We start from the raw sequence: 17,441 nt of genomic DNA on the forward strand, positions 1-17,441 counted from the left end.
CTCAGTCTCCTCCATACATTTGTATTTGTTGTTTAATCATACCTCTGACCAGGTGGACTGAGCAAGAAATAAGAAGATAAATGAATCCTGCAGAGAGAGAGAGAGAGAGAGAGAGAGAGAGAGAGAGAGAGAGAGAGAGAGAGACTTTCATTTAACTTTATCCCCACCCCCACCCCCCAGCCAAGGCTGGCTCCCCAAAGCTAGTTTTACTGAGGTTGTTTGCTATAAGCAAAGCAAATTCCCAGAGGTTTCCCAGAGATTGCTGCCATCCTGTGCAAGATGACTGCGCCCACCCTCCCGCCCACCCACCCACTAATAAGACATAATGCCTGTCCTATTTTGGGTAACAATTAAAGGGCCTCCGGGTGAAAGCAGAAAGCTGTTTATTTTTCTGTTACATCACTTTGCCTTCGAAGGCTGCTCTGTGCTCGGCGTTTGCCGGTGATGCAAGCGGCTCTCTTCCTCCAGCAGTTGGATCGTTCCCATCTCACAGCACCTCACAGGTCTCCCCACCACCCCCCCCCCACCCCGAGCAGTGCACTGCTGAAGAGAGGAGAGAGGAGCTGTTCACGAATCAGCTGCAGGTCCCTGTTTTGAAAAGCCAAGATACAGACAGAGAGAGAGAGAGAGAGAGGAAGAAAGGGTGGACTCCTATGTGACCTGTTCTGAGAACAAACCCAGGCACCCTCTGAATTCCAGAAGATCTGTTCATGTGTGGGGCTATTTTTTCGACTGCATGGAATCAGAAAGAAGCAAAAGGATGGCAAATGTCTGCATCCCCCTGAAACGAATTGCTTATTTCCTATGTCTCTTATCTGCGCTTTTGCTGACTGAAGGGAAGAAAGCAGCGAAGCCAAAATGCCCTGCCGTGTGTACTTGTACCAAAGATAATGCTTTATGTGAGAATGCCAGATCCATTCCTCGCTCCGTGCCTCCTGATGTTATCTCACTGTAAGGCCCGTAAGCATTTTGATATTTAATTTTATGATTGAAAAAAATTCCAGCTTGTGGATCTGGGGATTTGTATATAGTGATGGAAAGGCAGAGAGAGAGAGAGAGAGAGAGAGAGAGAGAGAGAGAGAGAGAGAGAGAGAGAGATTCCTCTTGCATGCTTGGCCATTTGACAGCCTTAACATTTTGCTGCATTTCCAAATTTTTGATTCTTGATGAACTGCTACTGAACATGCTTAGACACCCCCCCCCCCCACTGCTGCCCTGCATTTCCCTGGGCATTCATATGAGAAACCTGTAGCAGTTTCATCTGTCTTTCTTACTTCACCTGGGAAGAAGCAGTATCGTACTTCATAAAATAGGGTAAAAATAGTGACTTGGATGCTAAACTGGATTAACATAAGGTTCGTTCTCTCTCTCTTGTCTTTGTGTTTTTCATGTGTGTTTTGTTTTCTTTCAGATCCTTTGTGAGATCGGGTTTTACTGAAATCTCCGAAGGGAGTTTTTTATTCACACCATCGCTGCAGCTCTTGTGAGAAATATTTGTATCATGATTATTTTTTAATACATAGTGGGCTAATGATGATAAATAGTACAACGGGACTCTTTGGAATATAGTGGGATAAGCGTTTCTAGTAAAAACAAGCTCAATATTGATTTTGTCACATGTGATGCTATTAATTGAGAAAGATCAGCAGAAGGAAAGGTGATAGGTTTGCTTCTAACTTCCCACCAATGGTGCAGGTTGCTACTTGCCATGGTAAATGTGCTAACCTGTGAGGCTGTCTACTCTAATGGCTATTTGTGAAGTTGTTGGAATGTGGTGACAAAAATCTCAATCCCATAGCACTATTTGACTTTCATTTTTAACTTGGGAACTTTGGTGATTTTTGCTCTGGAGTTTATTCACATTTGTCAATGCAGAACCCAATATAACATATGCGCTCAAGATGTTGCCGCCAGAGAATCTGGTGCAGGCTGCTACTCTGTGTGATTTAGCATGTAGGGGGGGAAAAGAAAACCTTCAGTTCTTTCTAGGTAATTCCTTAAACTATCATTTCTCAAGAGACTGCTTTCTCATCTCATCTAATTTATAGAAGGAAAGAATATATTTAATTTTGAGTTAGTGCACAGGATTACTTTCCACTATGTGTTTTGAGTTGATCACAGGGGAATCACATATTTAGTCTGTGCCTGCACATATTAATATATATATATACATATATATTTGGCTGAGAAATCAGATCTCTTCATAGGCATAATGTAACATGTATAATTTGTTCAGATGTGTAATGTCTGGCAATTGGAGTTCTGGTTAGAGCAATATCACATGGGGGAAAGGTCAAGAGGTCCCAGTAGTATCCGACAACAGTCTTGAGTTGGTAGCTAAAGCAAATTAGTCAATTATCGATGCATTGAGTTTGGAGTATTTTAACAGCATGATTCAGGACTGGAGTTTTCTGCTTGTTTTTTGGGGTTTGGGTTTGCTTGCTTTCTTGCCTTACTTGGCCATTTTGGCTGTTTGAGATTGTATACACTAAGCAGTAAGGAACTGAAATTGGAGAGCCCAGAGGGAACTGAAATCTCACCTTATCTCTCACTAGATCTTAGACATGTAATTTCGATCAAATGATTCAATCTCAGTGAGCCTCAGTCTCCTTCTCTGTAAAATGGAGACAATACACATTTTGAAGAGTTCTTATCGGAGATGAATAAGAAAAATTCTTGGCATGGCATATAGAAAATCCTTATATGTTATATAAAAGTCAAGGAATTTCATTTTGATGTAAAGGTGAAAAAAACCTACAAGTCACTAAACCTATTGCTTGGGCTGTATGAAATCCTAAAGGTGGCCTATTTCATTAGATTTGCAAACTTGATTGAATGTTTCAACTTATGCAACAATTGTGGCTATGTCCTTCCCCAAGCTTATGTCTCTGAGGAGTCAACAATTGAGTAGATGATTCTCAAGGGGTTTCCCAAGGGCCAGTAGTGTGATTACAATAAGTGTGAATATATTAAACAAATCAAAAAATGATAGTCTTTAGTCGAGAGAAGGGAGAAGTCAGTAATGCTGGGATCCTCCCACAGAATAAGAATTTGCTATACGTGAGAAAGTGATACATTGGCCTTATGCTGGTTATTGGTTAAATAAATGGGTCGCTTAAAAGGTATCTTTTTGGTGTACCCAGATACCTCCCTCCCCAGTATAGATCAAGTCTTAAAAGAAATCTCAGTTATACAACTAACTACTTATATTGTGACATTATATGTACATGAGCTATAACATCAAAAACCTGAATTGATCTATGTAAACAGTTAGCTTTATTTTTGTTGGGTGGGTGCGGCCATGACAAACCCTGCTGGGCAGTGTTGTAGAAATAGAACCCGGCTGCTGCATGGTAATGTGATTACATGTATTTAGAATCACAGAGGGAAGCCAAGGGATGGGTTTTAAATAGCCCACACCAAGTGTGTGCCATGCCCCTCTGTCCCATGCTCTGAGTTCCTATGGAACATTCCAACCCTTATTTCCACAAGCAGGTCAGGTTTCAGAAATAACAAAAGGACGAGCAGTCTTGCCCTCAATGTCCTCAGTTAACTCCCATTGGCCAACCTCAGTTGTGTCATGCTGATCTTAGGTAAAACTATCAGGGGTCAACATTGGTCTCTAGTCACCAGGATCCTGTTCCTAAGGCCTTTGTTCTCCACACATCCTGCGCATCACTCCCTGCCTGATTCCTTCTATCCTCAAGGAAAGGTCAAACAAGATCATTTTCATTGAGTAGGAAAGTAACAATAAGGATCTGAATATGAGCTATATCACCGGATAATAATTGTGGGAAAACTTGTACCACAGATAGAGTGAGATAAGGCCATCCAGTGCCCTTGAACCCCCACTTTAACTGCCAATCTGCCTCTGGAACCTTAAGAGCCCAGGGCTACCATTTTGGGGGGCCTAGATCTCATCCATTATTGCTTGGGAGTAGCTATGAATAATGGCATTTGTATCCACAGACCTCAAATATGCCCCTTAGTTTGCCAAGAGAGAAACTTCGGAATCAATTCTGTTGGATCCATGTGGAAGGCAGTTGGTTTCATCTTCTCATTTTTTTTTTGTTTGTTTCTTGAAAGGAAAAAGAAAGATCCCATTCCTATCACTTACCATAGCCATCTGAGAATGTAGTTATGGCCCAAATGCATCCTCAAGCCCTTCTGTAGAAGTACTGTTCATAAGGTCAGCCTGGGATACAGAGGAAAACATACATAGTACCTCATTCTACACAGTGTTTCAGAAGAGATCCGGGTAGGCCGTGGCTGGCAGTTTGTGTTGGAGAACAAGAAAAACAAAAGCCCACACTGCATGGAAAGGAGAGAAAGAATAAAAACAATCCAATAAAAATTTCTCAGATTAGTTGTGAAAAACATTTTCTATCTCACTTATGGTTTTAAAATACACATACAGACACACAGACACACATAAGACACACAGACACAGACACACACACACACACACAGACATTCACACAGACACAGACACAGACACACACACACACACACACACACACACAACCCTTTTCCAAGCAAATGCAATTTTATCCATGTTTTTTACAGGGCCAGTTCAGAAATGTAACGAATCAGAATGATTCTGAGCTCTAGTTTGCTCTTAGGAATGACAGTGGTACTTTCAGTGATCACAATTAAGAGGTGTATGTTTCACACATTCCAGCCTGTTCTGGCACAGCTGTAGGCTGAAGTCCACAGTGATGCAGGACAGGCAAAGACTTGGTGTCAAGAGGATAAAATGTTGCCACATAGCTGTTGGTTGATGGCATTTTAATGAATATGCTTCCTGCAACTCCTAAGAGGGTTCTCCTTGCAGGGAGTGAATTTCAAGGGTAGTTTTGGTATCATACTCAGAAAAATTAAGTTAAAATAAAAAAGAGAAACCTATTAGAATTGATATGGCCAGGAGGTGGAGAGGGGGGAACTATTCCAGTGAGATTTGGTCTTATTTGAAGTACAGAATTTATTTTCTAGGGAGAAAATAGCAATTTTTTAAAATAAATCCACAATTGTCATATAAATCCATAACCACAGAAAATTAAAAACTAAAACAAAAAGCAAAATAGAATGAACCAGAAATAAGCCCATCTTTACAAGGCTTTAATCATTCAGTCCTTGAAAATAATTGTCAAGAGGAAAATATCATGGCCTATCTTACCTTAAAGAAATTGCCAGAGGGGTGCCAGTGGCTCACACCTGTAATTCTAGCTACTCAGGAGGCTGAAATCTGAGGGTGAGAGTTTGAAGCCAGCCCGAGCAAGAAAGTCCATGACATTCTTTTTTTTTTTTTTTTTTTTTTTGTCGGTCGTGGGGCTTGAACTCTGGGCCTGGGCGCTGTCCCTCAGCTCTTCAGCTCAAGGCGAGTGCTCTACCACTTGAGCTACAGCGCCACTTCCGGTTTTCTGGTGGTTTATTGGAGATAGGAGTCTCACGGTCTCTCCTGCCCCGGCTGGCTTTGAACCGCGATCCTCAGATCTCAGCCTCCTGAGTAGCTAGGATTACAGGCGTGAGCCACCAGCGCCCGGCTTCCATGACATTCTTATCTCCAATTAACCACAGAAAAACCAGAAATGACACTGTGGCTCAAGTGGTAGACTGCTAGACTTGAGCAAAAGGAAGCCAGGGACAGTGTCTAGGCCCAGAGTTCAAGCCCCAGAATCAGAAGGAAAAAAAAAAAAAGGCAGAAAAAGAGGGAGAGAGAGAGAAAAAAAGAAAAAAAGATTTTTTTTTGAGCCACACCCCCACTTTGCTGGTTAATTAGAGATAAGAGTCTGATGAACTTTCCTAACCCCGCTGGTTTTGAACCATAGTCCATGGATCTCAGCCTTCTGACTAGCTAGGCTTACTGTATGACCCACTAGTACTAAGCTCTATCTCTCTTGACAAGTATGAGAAAAGCTGGGTGCTCTTCAGTGACTAGAGAAGCCATACCACTCAGCTGTGAGGTATTGGAGAAGTTGTTAACTGGTTGTACATAGATAGGTATATTCTGGGTTTTGCCTAGTGGATGCTCTCACAATGATGGACTGAAAAGGAAATTTTCAATAAGTTACTTTGTCTACATTTTGCCCAAGATCCAGAAGTTTGATTGGTAACTTCATAATTAATTATGGTAGCTGTGTACAACATTTTTTTTGGTTGTTTTTATTTTTCCTAAGCACATTTCATCCTGCTACCTCCTCAATCAAGAAGCCCAACTATCAGGCCCCTGTACATCCATACCCACTTCCAGCTGGACAAGTCCCCTCTGCAACAGCGTGAGACACTAGTGCCTCTTCCTCCTCCTCTTCCCCAGCGCCAAAGCTCATTGAAGCACAGTCAGCACAACTTCCACACCCCCCTCCCAACCTTCAGTTCCTGTCCCAGCCACCTCCATCACCATGTATGTGTCTTTCCTGTGTCACCTTTGTGCTTGGAAAACTTTAATGGTCCTTATGAACACAGAAAATCTGAGCACCGTGATTTGTGTGAACAGCACTTGGCATACTTCTATTGGGGCAGAGTTTTCACTCACAGCATTGACATTACCTCCATGCTCTGCACCCTCCAGCTCCATCCATACTAGACTGAAATATCTCATTCTGTGACCTGAACTGTCACAGTCTACCGACTTCTCTGTTGTTTGTAGTATTCCCTGCCACCCTCTAGGACATTTGTGCTTGTATCTGTCCCAAGTCTAACATGGAGGATCCTCAGTAGACCATGGTGCTGGGAAACAGCCTAGACACCATAAATCCAGACTCTGCTCCTATGTATTTGTTGAATCCATGCACTGTCCATCGAAGACTCTGTTTTACTATCAGTGGAAAGTCCTGGTTGTGTGTTAATCCTTCCTTAGGTTTGGGATACCTATTTGAGGTCACATAAACTAATAGGGTGGAAAGAGGGAAAGTGAACCAGAGTCCCAAAGACCTATTTGCTCAGAAAGTTAGGACTTCAAATTTCTTCTGTGGACATTTCCAGAATCTCAAAAGCAATGTCCTTAAGCCTTTCCTGAGACTCATTGTTTAAGTCCTTTTTTCCTACTTTGATTTCACATTTACACTGCTGCTTGCTAGTTGTATGCTTTGGAACAAGCTTCATCAAGCCTTGGTAGCTGTATGTACACATTGGAGACTAACCACCAAAGCTGTGGTGCAAGATTACAGTAAGGATTAAGTGAAATGGGGCACAAACAGCCCAGTTCCTGTAACTCCATGAACATTAGCTCTTACTATAAGGCAGAAAATCACTTTAATTTGAACCACTGTAACATCAGATTAGTGTCTTGACTGTATAATTTGTGTTTACCTACAATCCCAGCTTTAAAGTTCAGTGGAGCTATACCTAGGTCTCTGTTAGAATCTGCTACGAAATCTTTTAAAATAAGAAGTATTCACGATCATACCTCTCATAAGAAATGTGGAGGGGCTGGGAAGGTGGTTCAGTGGTAGAGCGCTTGCCTTGCATGCATGAGGCCCTGGGTTCGATTCCTCAGCACCACATAAGCAAAAAGAAAAAAAGCCAGAAGTGGCGCTGTAGCTCAAGTGGTAGAGCGCTAGCCTTGAGCTGACGAGCTGAGGGACAGCGCCCAAGCCCAGAGTTCAGGCCCCACGACCGGACCAAAAAAAAAAAAAAAAGAAATGTGGACTACTTACCTTTTTAAAAAAATCTCTCACTACTTCATAAAGAAAATAACTGGCACCACATTTTGTAAAACATGTCAGATTTAAAAAAAAATAATGAACACTGGCTAGTTTTCAATGAGTAGTCTTTTGTTTAGGATATAAATAAGCCTAAACTAAAAGTCAAGCAACATGACTCTAAATCCATTTTTTACACCAGTGAGCTATTTGATATTTAATAGGGCACAAAATATCACTAAGCCTCAGCATTCATATGAATTAAATACCAGAGACAGAAATTATAGCTCTCAAACTCAAGTGCTAATGAGAGTTGGGTAGTAAGATAAATGAAAGACGCATTTGGGCAGGAGACAATGGGGACTGAGTTAAGACAGAGAATATATGTCTTCCTAAAAATGGTATCTTTAGCTCCTGCTAATTATTGGTGATAGAAATTCAGTCCATGGAGATGGGGGGGTGGGTCACTGTTTTCCTAAATATTTTCAGAGAAAAGATGAATCTGGAGTAGACTGTTAAATAGGATGAACATCGTTTGACATTTAAGGACCTTCATATTAAATTATATCAATTATACCTAAGATTTCCTCCTGTCTTAAAATTCTATTGTAGTATATTCCCTTCTATAAATTTATTTTATATAATATAGAAAATGGCTCATTAAAGAAAGAACAAAATTATTCTGTCAGTTCCAACAAACAAGTAAATTTGATTGGTAATTGAAGGAGCCTCCTAATATAAAGTTGACTATTATAAAGTTATTGATAGACTAATAATATAATATCCAACCTCTAATATAGTCCAAATGGATCTTACTGGGACTCCCAATCGTGGCTGATGATCAGACAGCATTTCAATATCCCTTCCATGGAGCAAACATTAAAGAGGACTTGTTGGGCGTATGGACATAGCAAACTGGCAGGCACTTACCTCTGTAAAATGTGACTAAAAAGCAAAGATTCTCTGAAAATTACAAATGAAAATGAATATGTACAAATGCATACTTCTTTGTGATACTGAAGTTTGAACTCAGGACTTCATGCTTGCTAGGCTGATGCTCTATTACTTGAGCTCTGTTCCAGCCCTTCTTAGAGTTACTTATTTTTTCAGATAAGGTGTCCTGGTTTTGCCTAGACTAGTCTCAGACCATAATCCTCTTCCTGATGGCCTCCTACATAGCTTGGATCACAGACACCTATCTTCATGCCCCACTTCTTGGTTGAAATGGAGTCTCATTAACTTTTTTGCCCTTGCCTGGGATGGCCTTGAACCATAATATCTACCTCCTCTTGACTTAACAGAGAATTCTTTGTGAATAGCATTGGATTTTCCCCACATTTCCATAGATAAGACTTTTGGAGTCTTCTTAGAATTACCAATGTTGGATAGTATGTAAACCATCCAAGGCATGCTTTGACTATGGACATTGGGCACTGTATATTGTTTGGTTCTAAGCAACTAATTTATCTCATATTTTTATTTCATCATCATGATCACCCTTTTGCTGTGATCATTCCCTGCAGTGGTGGAGATCAAACTTAGGTCCTGGTACATACTAGGAAAGAGCTCTACCTACAGAGCCACATCCCAGCCCTCATAACCATTTGCAGTGTGTATATGACCATCTCCACTTTCCTAGATGAAGTACTGAAGTCCCCCATGAAACTTCCCTAATAGCAGTTGAGGTGAAGTTCAAACCCTTAGCCGGCCCTGGCTTTAACAGTTCTGTTGACTTCCTCCTTGAGTGGTAAATCACTGGGCTTGGCTTTGCAGAGTTTTGTTCCCCAAATCAAATTCCTCTCCAAGGGTCAATCCTTTGCCATTGACAAGGGCATTGAGGGGAATGTGTCCTCATTCCCAGAGACAATGGTTGAAAAGGAGCTTCAAAGCGCTTTGAAAGGGTTGCAGCATTGCTGGCAAGAACTTCTAGTTTCCCTAGGATTCCACTCTCATTTGTATGTGTACGTTCTGGTCTCCTTGCTTAAGGAAAGAGTCAGAGAAAGAAAGAAGAGGGACAAAACAGAGCAAAAGAAAAAGACCTTATTTACTTTAAAGTTACACCTTAGACTACTGTTCTCTAAATCTGTATCCCAGGGAACACTTGTTTCAAAAGAATAAAGTTCTGTGCTCAACTAAATTAGAGCTACTGCACATTCGAAACCCTGACTGGCCACTTACAATGTAATGCACTTTGGCATCGAAAACTCTCTGCAATTATTTAAAGCTGTTTCATTTTTCGGCCCTACTATCAGTTCTATAGAAAATACTTTGGAAATGGATGCATGTGATACTTGTATGTATTTATTGTTTAGACTTTTCTCTTGATCTAGAAGGGCTAGATAATGATGCATAGGCAGGTAATCTCCTCTATCCTAGAAGAGAAATTTGACTATGTGTCTTGATAAGGAAAACAACTAAAAACAAGTTTGTTGGCATGGATTCGTTGATGTAATATCTGGGGTTCCGGTCTCAGCACCAGATTCTCTACCTGATTAAGTAGCTTGACGGGGTCTTCTTTAGGGGCATCCCAGTAGATCCTCCTTCTTGCAGAGAAGTAGATGGTCCCTTGTAGCACATTGATCAGGCGGGAAAAGGTTCTTGAGCTTAAATGTGTAATCTGAGATGGGCACCATGGCTCATGCCTAAGTATTCAGAAGGCTGAGATCTGAGGATCATGGTTTGAAGCCAGCCCTGGCAAGAAAGACCATGAGGCTCTTATGTCTATTTAACTACCAAAAGAAGCCAGGAGTGGAGCTATGGTTTGGGTAGTAGAATGCTAGCCTTGACCATGAAAGCTCAGGTACAAGGCCCAGGCCTTGAGTTCAAGCCCTAGAACCAGTGTGCATGGGTGTATGTACATTGTACACACAATGTACACTCTGTTTGGGTCTAAAAGGGAGTTTCCTCATAGTGAATATTCATTTCATGCACAGCCCAATGATTAAAGGATCCAGTTATCAATAAGATTCCAAACTTGCCTATTTCAAAGGTAATTTTCTTCTGAAAAGTCTAAATTTACTTAAAGACAGAAAAGATTTGCATGGTTAAAAAAAAATAATAACCTGGTAAATTTCCTTAACCCTCTTTCTTAAATGTACTCTACTCCCACTTTTTTTCCACACTAAGCTCTCAGTCCCTGGAAGGTTTTGTTGTATTCCAGGGAATACATTCTGGGAAATACTGGGCAAGGCTGCTCTGGTTTGCAGCAGCAATTGGGCAGAGCTGAAAGTACTAAAGGAAGCTGGCCTCACTCATGGATTAACCAGTTCTAGCCAGAAGACTAGGCCTGAAGCCGGAGTCCAATTCTGCCACTTACAGACTGCAAATTACTTTTCCCCTCTCACCTTGGTTTTCTTTGTATTTTAAGTGGAGAATATAAAGCCAATATTAGTGCAGTCCTTTGAGGATTAAAGTGAGATGCTTGTAGCTAATGTTGAGCCCTGGTGTAGACAGGCTTTAGATAAAATCCTAGCACCTTCCTGGTGTTCCAGGAGCAGACAGAAGACGATCTTACAAAAACATCGGCCAAGTGAGCTGTTGGCCCACGTGTGTCAACTCCAGTAAAAAAATCTTTGAGTCCTGAGGCAAGAGGTAGTAGCCTACAAAATCAAGACACAAATCCATGCCCAAGAGATCCCTACAAGTCTAAAATCTACATCCCTATCCTGGTCCACTACTGACAAAAGAAATAACCTTTGTCAATTTACTTACCTTCTGCTGACCTGTTTCTTCATCTGTAATTAGGGTGCTGGTGGCTCATGTCTATAATCCTAGCTACTTAGGAGGCTGAGGACTGTGGTTCAAAGCCAGTCTGAGTGGGAAAGTTGGTGACATTCTTATCTTAAATTAACCACCAAAAAAGCCAGAAGTGGGGGTATAGCTCAAGTGTAGAACATCAGACTTGAGAGAAAAAGCTAAGGGACAGTGCCCAGGTCATGAGTTTGACTCCCAGTACTGGCATACAGACAGAGAGAGGGGGAGAGGGGAGGGGAGAGAGGGGGAGAGAGGAAAGGAGGGAGAGAGAGAGAGAGAGAGAGAGAGAGAGAGAGAGAGAGAGAGAGAGAGAGAGAGAGAGAGAGAGATTTCTAATACCTCCTCCACTCTAGATTTATGTGGAGGCAAATTATTCCAATCAATTCAGATTGAAGAGGTGGTAGTATACTTAAAGAGGAGTTGAATTACATTGAAAACTGTTTTTCAAGGATGAGAGTCAAAAATACCTATCAAATAATGTACTCTTGCACGGATGCCTCTCATTTTAATGCTTCCCTGTCTGAAGAGCGTATTTTTAAATATTCAAATGTAGATTATTCACATGGCACATACATTTAGAATATGTGCATTTAGCCAAAGTGAATCATCAACCTATTATTAATTATCATTCAGCCAGCCCTATTCTTCTGGATAAAGAAGAAGATTACAAGCAGAGGGTCTGAATCACTTTGGCAGTGTTCTACACAAGTTGCCAAGCCTCTCTTGTGCCTTTGTATCTTTCAACAGCTTGCATGCCATATGTTCTGTGCTCTGTCATTTATACATATACACTCATATATCCTGACCCATATATACCTTGGAGAGTACTTACTGGTATTTGCGCACACTTCCCGTGGCTGCCTAATAACAAGACTGTGCCCATCCAAATCTTGAGTTTCCTTAACAGTCCAGTTAAGATCCTTTGCTAAATCTAAAGCTCATCTAGCTGATATTTTATGCTTGTGTTCTTTGCTTAGATGTTCTTTGGTAGAAACACCAGGGCGATGTTTATGTATCTCACATAATATATATTCAAGAAGTTGTTTTGTTATTGTAATTCCTATTTTAACAGACAACGGAACAGATTCACCTACATAATGTCTTGACAGATAAGCACAAGTGGCAGCTACAAGATTTATTTTCTAGTTCATATCTAACAAATTGTAGCCTCTTAAGTGACAACTGGCTGCTGGCTGCTCACTCTTCTTTATCCAGAATAGTCTTCACAGCGGGAGGAATTGTGTGGGAGTCTCCTAAACCATCTTTCTCCATAGCCAGGAGAACCTGATCTGGGTAGAAGAGATGTAGATTTTTCATGGGCCAATGACAATTCTGATGGCAGTGGAGATGTTGCCTGAGAGGATCTGAAGGAATGTCACTGAAGCTGGGGGCCGGGCACAAGGCCAGTGACCAGCCTGGTTTGAGACCATGTTCTCAGTAGAGATGGCACTCCTTCACATTCAGCCATCTGCAGACCAGCCTCCTTGCCCCCAAAATACTGCCATGCCTGCTCTTTCACAACTGAAGCCTACAGTGCTGCAAGTACAGACTCACATTCTTTTAAACCTAAATGGGACCTCAAGTACTGTCCAGCATGGCCCCCTTACATTACAATATAAAGGAGACGTGGCATGCTCAGAACACACAGGCTTTAAAACCCAAGCATGCCCGGCTTCTGGCAGGCATGGTGGCTCATGACTGCAACCCTAGCTATTCAAGAGGCTGAGATCTGAAGATTGCAGTTCAAACCCAGCCTACACAGGAAAGGCTATGAGACTCTTATCTCCAATTAATCAGAAAAAAAAAAAAAAAGCCAGAAGTGGAACTGTGGTTCAAGTAAGCAAAGAAACAAAGCTCAAGGACACTGCCTTGGCTCTGTGCTCAAGCCCCAGGACTAGAACAACAACAACAACAAGTCAGATTTCTTGATTTCCTTTATAGGTTTCTTCCCTGGCCTCTGGGAGAGGCAAGACTAGAAATCACTGTCAGAGCCACACCAATACAAGTGTGTTCCCAGTCCTTTCACTCTGGACCGTGTCTATGGCCTTTCAGTTGTACTTACAAAGGCCTCGAACCCCTAGCCAGATCTTCCTTCTTAGACCCTCTGCTCCTGTCGCCAATTTCCCTCTGAGCTATGAGCTGTGTGCTCACACTGCTATCCGCTTTTCAAAAGCTCCTTTGGGAGTAAATTCATTCAATCGAGTTTTCGTTTAACCAAAAACTCCCTCACAACCTCCAGCCCTGGTGCTAACATGCTGTTCTTGATGAAGAGCTCTGCTCTATCCACAGGCATGTGTGGGCATCTGGAAGAGGAACCAGGGTTAACAAACGTCCTAGAGGTCAAACCTTCTGATCACAATGTAATAGTAATGATAGATTTATGAAAACTTTTTTTTAAAAAGGAAATGCTATTCTAAATGACTGTTGAAATTAAGTATACAACTTAAGATTCTTCTAAATCAAAGTTGCAGGATGCTTTACGCACAGAACAAAAATATACAACTGAGTACTGAATTCATTAAATATCCAAAATAAATAAGGGAAAAAACAATAATAGAAAGTTAAAACAATAGATTAGAAGCAGTGGGAATAAAAAAAAGGGGTCCAGAGGCATGGCTCAGCAGTAAAGTACCTGCCTAGCAAGTGCAAGGCACTGACTTCACATATGAATCAGTCAATCAATCAATAAATCCAAGATTTGATCCTTAGAAAAACCTCCACAATAACAGCCATTTGGATGAGCAACACTCACAGGTTGGAGAGACATTAATTATTCAACTAAAAGCTTTGGTGATAAATATTTAGAAAAGAATCAAGGATATATCTCACTTGATATATTAAAGTGAACTCCAAATGGATTAAAGAGGCCATGATTTCACAGGAAAAGAAGCAATGATAATATTAAATAGTGGTAAAGATTTAAGACAGACATTTTCATACTCAGAGTTGGACAGATAATTTGGTAAAGCTTGCATAAAGTACTAGAGACTTAAAAGCCATCTACATTTAGCTGGTGGCTCACACCTGTAATCCTAGCTACTCAGAAGGCTGAGATTTGAAAATCATGGTTCAAAGCCAGCTGGGGCAAGAAAGTCCACATGACTTTTATTTACAATTAACCACCAAAAAAAAGTGGTAGAGTGTCAGCCTTGAGCACAAAAGCTCAGGGTTAGCACCCAAACCCTGAATTCAAGCCCTAGGACCAGCATTTAAAAAAAAAAAAGATGGTTGCTAGCAAGTCTACAAAATCTTTGGTCTCTGTTCAGGCTAACAAGGCCGTTCAAACTATAAACAAATGTACATGATGTTGTTGTGAGGATGATTGTTACAGCTGACTCGCTGAGGGCTCTTGCTATGTGTAGTGATGGGGACAGGAAAACTCATAGCCCCTCAAGGCCTCACAGCAACTGTTGTAGTCAGACTGCTATTAGGAGCAAAGAGACCTTGGTCATCTTGGTAAAGGAATTATTAGAACTGACCTGGGAGGCTGTCCGTGTCTCCAGGAGCTTTGAAATAGCCTGGGCCACATTCCAGGTAGATAATTTAACAAGAATCCTTGAGGGTGGAAATGAGTTGTCAGGATTTTCAATGCTTCCTGGGTGATTCCCAGGGCAATCAAAATTGCTGCACACTGACTTAGGACCTGATTCAGTTATAAGCACTTGTCCTATGCCACCACATTTCTTTTGGTAAGATCTCCATATTCTTTTTTGCTCCTGGATGTTCATTGCACATACGCCTTGCCTGCCATAGATCCAACTCAACCCTAAGGAATTTCCTTTGCTCTTAAGGATATCATCTTAGCCCAAATCACTTTTCTAAGTCATGCTATTTGGACCACAGTATGCTGCTCAACCTAGGGATTGACTATTTGGGGAAGAACTAAGTATTTATTACCAAAATAATCCACAGAAAAGGAGAGAAGTTGGGTAGCATCAAACATAGCCATGCTGGTGTGCCACAAGTCTGTTGTGTGTGACCAATATGGCTTGTATCAAGGCCAATAGGATGCCTGAACAGAATCTGACTCAATTACAAATCATAGAACCCAAATCTAACATTTCTCTAAGCCTGGTGGCAATAGCTCATGCCTCTAATCCTAGCAGCTTAGGAAGCTGAGATCTAAGAATTGTGGTTCAAAGCTAGCCAGAGCAAAAAAGTCCATGGCTCACACCTGTAATCCTAGCTGCTCAAGAGGCTGAGATCTGAAGATCGTGGTTCAAAGCCAGCCCTGGCAGGAAAGTCTGTGAGACTCTTACCTCCAATAAACCACCAGAAATCTGGAAGTGGCACTGTGGCTCAAGTGGTAGAGCACTAGCCTTGAGCCAAAGAGCTGAGGAACAGCACCCAGACCCAGAGTTCAAGCCCCACAACTGACCCCCCCCCCAAAAAAAGGCCATGAGACTCTTATCTCCAATTAACCACTAAAAGGTGGAAAGTGAACCTGTGGCTCAAGTGGTAGAGTGATAACCTTGAGCAAAAGAGCTCAGGGACAGCTCGTAGGCCCTGAGTTCAAGCCTTATGACTGGCACCAAAAGAAAAGAAAAATCCCTGAATGTCCATTAAAATATAAAGATTATTGTTTTGCCTTTTTTGTAGGACACTATAGGAATCTGTGATTTCATAAGAAGCTTTTTATAGAAATATAATTAATATACATAAAAAGGTGCATATCCTGAATCCTTCTCAATTTTTTAACAAAATAAACACATTTATAATCAGCATTTGGCTTGTTACCAGGTCAAGACCCCAAAGTATTCCTTGGTACTATTTAGAACCAGCTTCCAAGAATAAACATTACCTTAAATTCCACCAGTATAGATTTGTCTTACTACTTTTTGTACTTTATGTAAGTGAAATCATATAAGATATACTTTATTGTGTTCTGGATTTTTTTGTTCATATATTGACCTATATTTTTGCATGTGGTTATAGTTTTAACTAGATTTTAGTAGATTTTTGGCCCTTGAAATATATTCCAACAAACTTTTGTTGTTGTTTTTGTTCATGGGGCTTGAACTCAGGGCCTGGGGTCCTGTCCCTGAGCTTTTTTGCTCAAGTCTACTGCTCTACCACTTTGAGCCACAGCTCCACTTCTGGTCTACTGGTGGTTAATGGGAGAAAAAAATCTAATGGACTTTCCTGCCTGGGCTGGCTTGAACCATGATCCTCAGATCTCAGCCTCCTGAGTAGCTACAATTACACACATAAGCCACCAGCAAGTGCCTGGCTCCAACTATCATTATTTTAAGCAAGAACTGTGGTTAGAGCTGAGGACATACAAAACAAATAAGGGTAAAGTCCTTGCTGTGAGGAATGTTTGGTCTAGTCATGATTGGAATTTACTATGAAATGAATTCTTCTTTGATAAACAAATATTTATGCAGTATTCATTATGGGACAGGTGCTGGGGATAAGCAGTGAACCTGCAGACAAAACTGGTGGAAATCCTTTCTTTTCTTTCCGAGACATGCATGGGCAAGTTCTGCTCACCAATAGCCACTTGCCCCTGTCTTACAAGAGGTTTACCATAGAGGAACTAAGGGTGAAAGCTATTTCTTTCTTCTGGCAGCTTGGAGTGAGGTATGATGGTATTCCTGGTTAATGGTAGGGAAGTTTTCAAATTCTTGAATGTAGGAAGCACCTGTCTGTCTATACCAATTTCTACTTTATTCTATGCCTGTACAGAAGGGGATAAAAACCCTGGAGCCTGTGGAACCATTGGCTGACAACTTACACTGGAATAAAGCTGAGCATCAAGATGCTTTTAAGAACCATAAAGTGAAAAGAGCACAGTTATGATAAAAAGTCATGAACCCTTGAATTTGCTTCAATAACAAGACGCTCTGATGTGAATCAATTCATTAGTGCTGGCTTTTTGAAGCCTAACAAATTACTTGAATATGAAATTGTGACAGCAGAGGGGAGAAGAATTAGAAGTGAATCTAACACCACACCTGGACTGATGGTTTAGGAAAAAATACATTTTGTTTGGCTTACCCCACCACTCCTATTGTTTATAGAAGATATTTCAACTCTATATAAAAA

General features: G+C 41.1%; 1 protein-coding gene across 2 annotated transcripts in view; it reads left to right on the plus strand.

Moving 5' to 3' along the window:
- The first annotated feature begins 383 nt into the window (after positions 1-383).
- Positions 384-17,441, plus strand: part of Lgi1 (leucine rich glioma inactivated 1) — a 38,744-nt gene continuing 21,686 nt past the window's right edge. The window contains exons 1-2 of one of the 2 annotated variants that reach the window (XM_070021233.1): positions 384-951; positions 1,412-1,483. In XM_070021233.1, the coding sequence (XP_069877334.1) occupies positions 737-951; positions 1,412-1,483 (287 nt within the window). In that variant the 5' untranslated portion in view covers positions 384-736. The remainder of the gene's footprint in view (positions 952-1,411; positions 1,484-17,441) is intronic. The other variant, XM_070021232.1, reaches the window with a different exon arrangement.

Source organism: Dipodomys merriami, unplaced genomic scaffold (genome assembly GCF_024711535.1).
Source record: "Dipodomys merriami isolate MVZ:Mamm:240054 unplaced genomic scaffold, mDipMer1.0.p SCAF_14, whole genome shotgun sequence".
Taxonomy (NCBI): Eukaryota; Metazoa; Chordata; class Mammalia; order Rodentia; family Heteromyidae; genus Dipodomys; species Dipodomys merriami.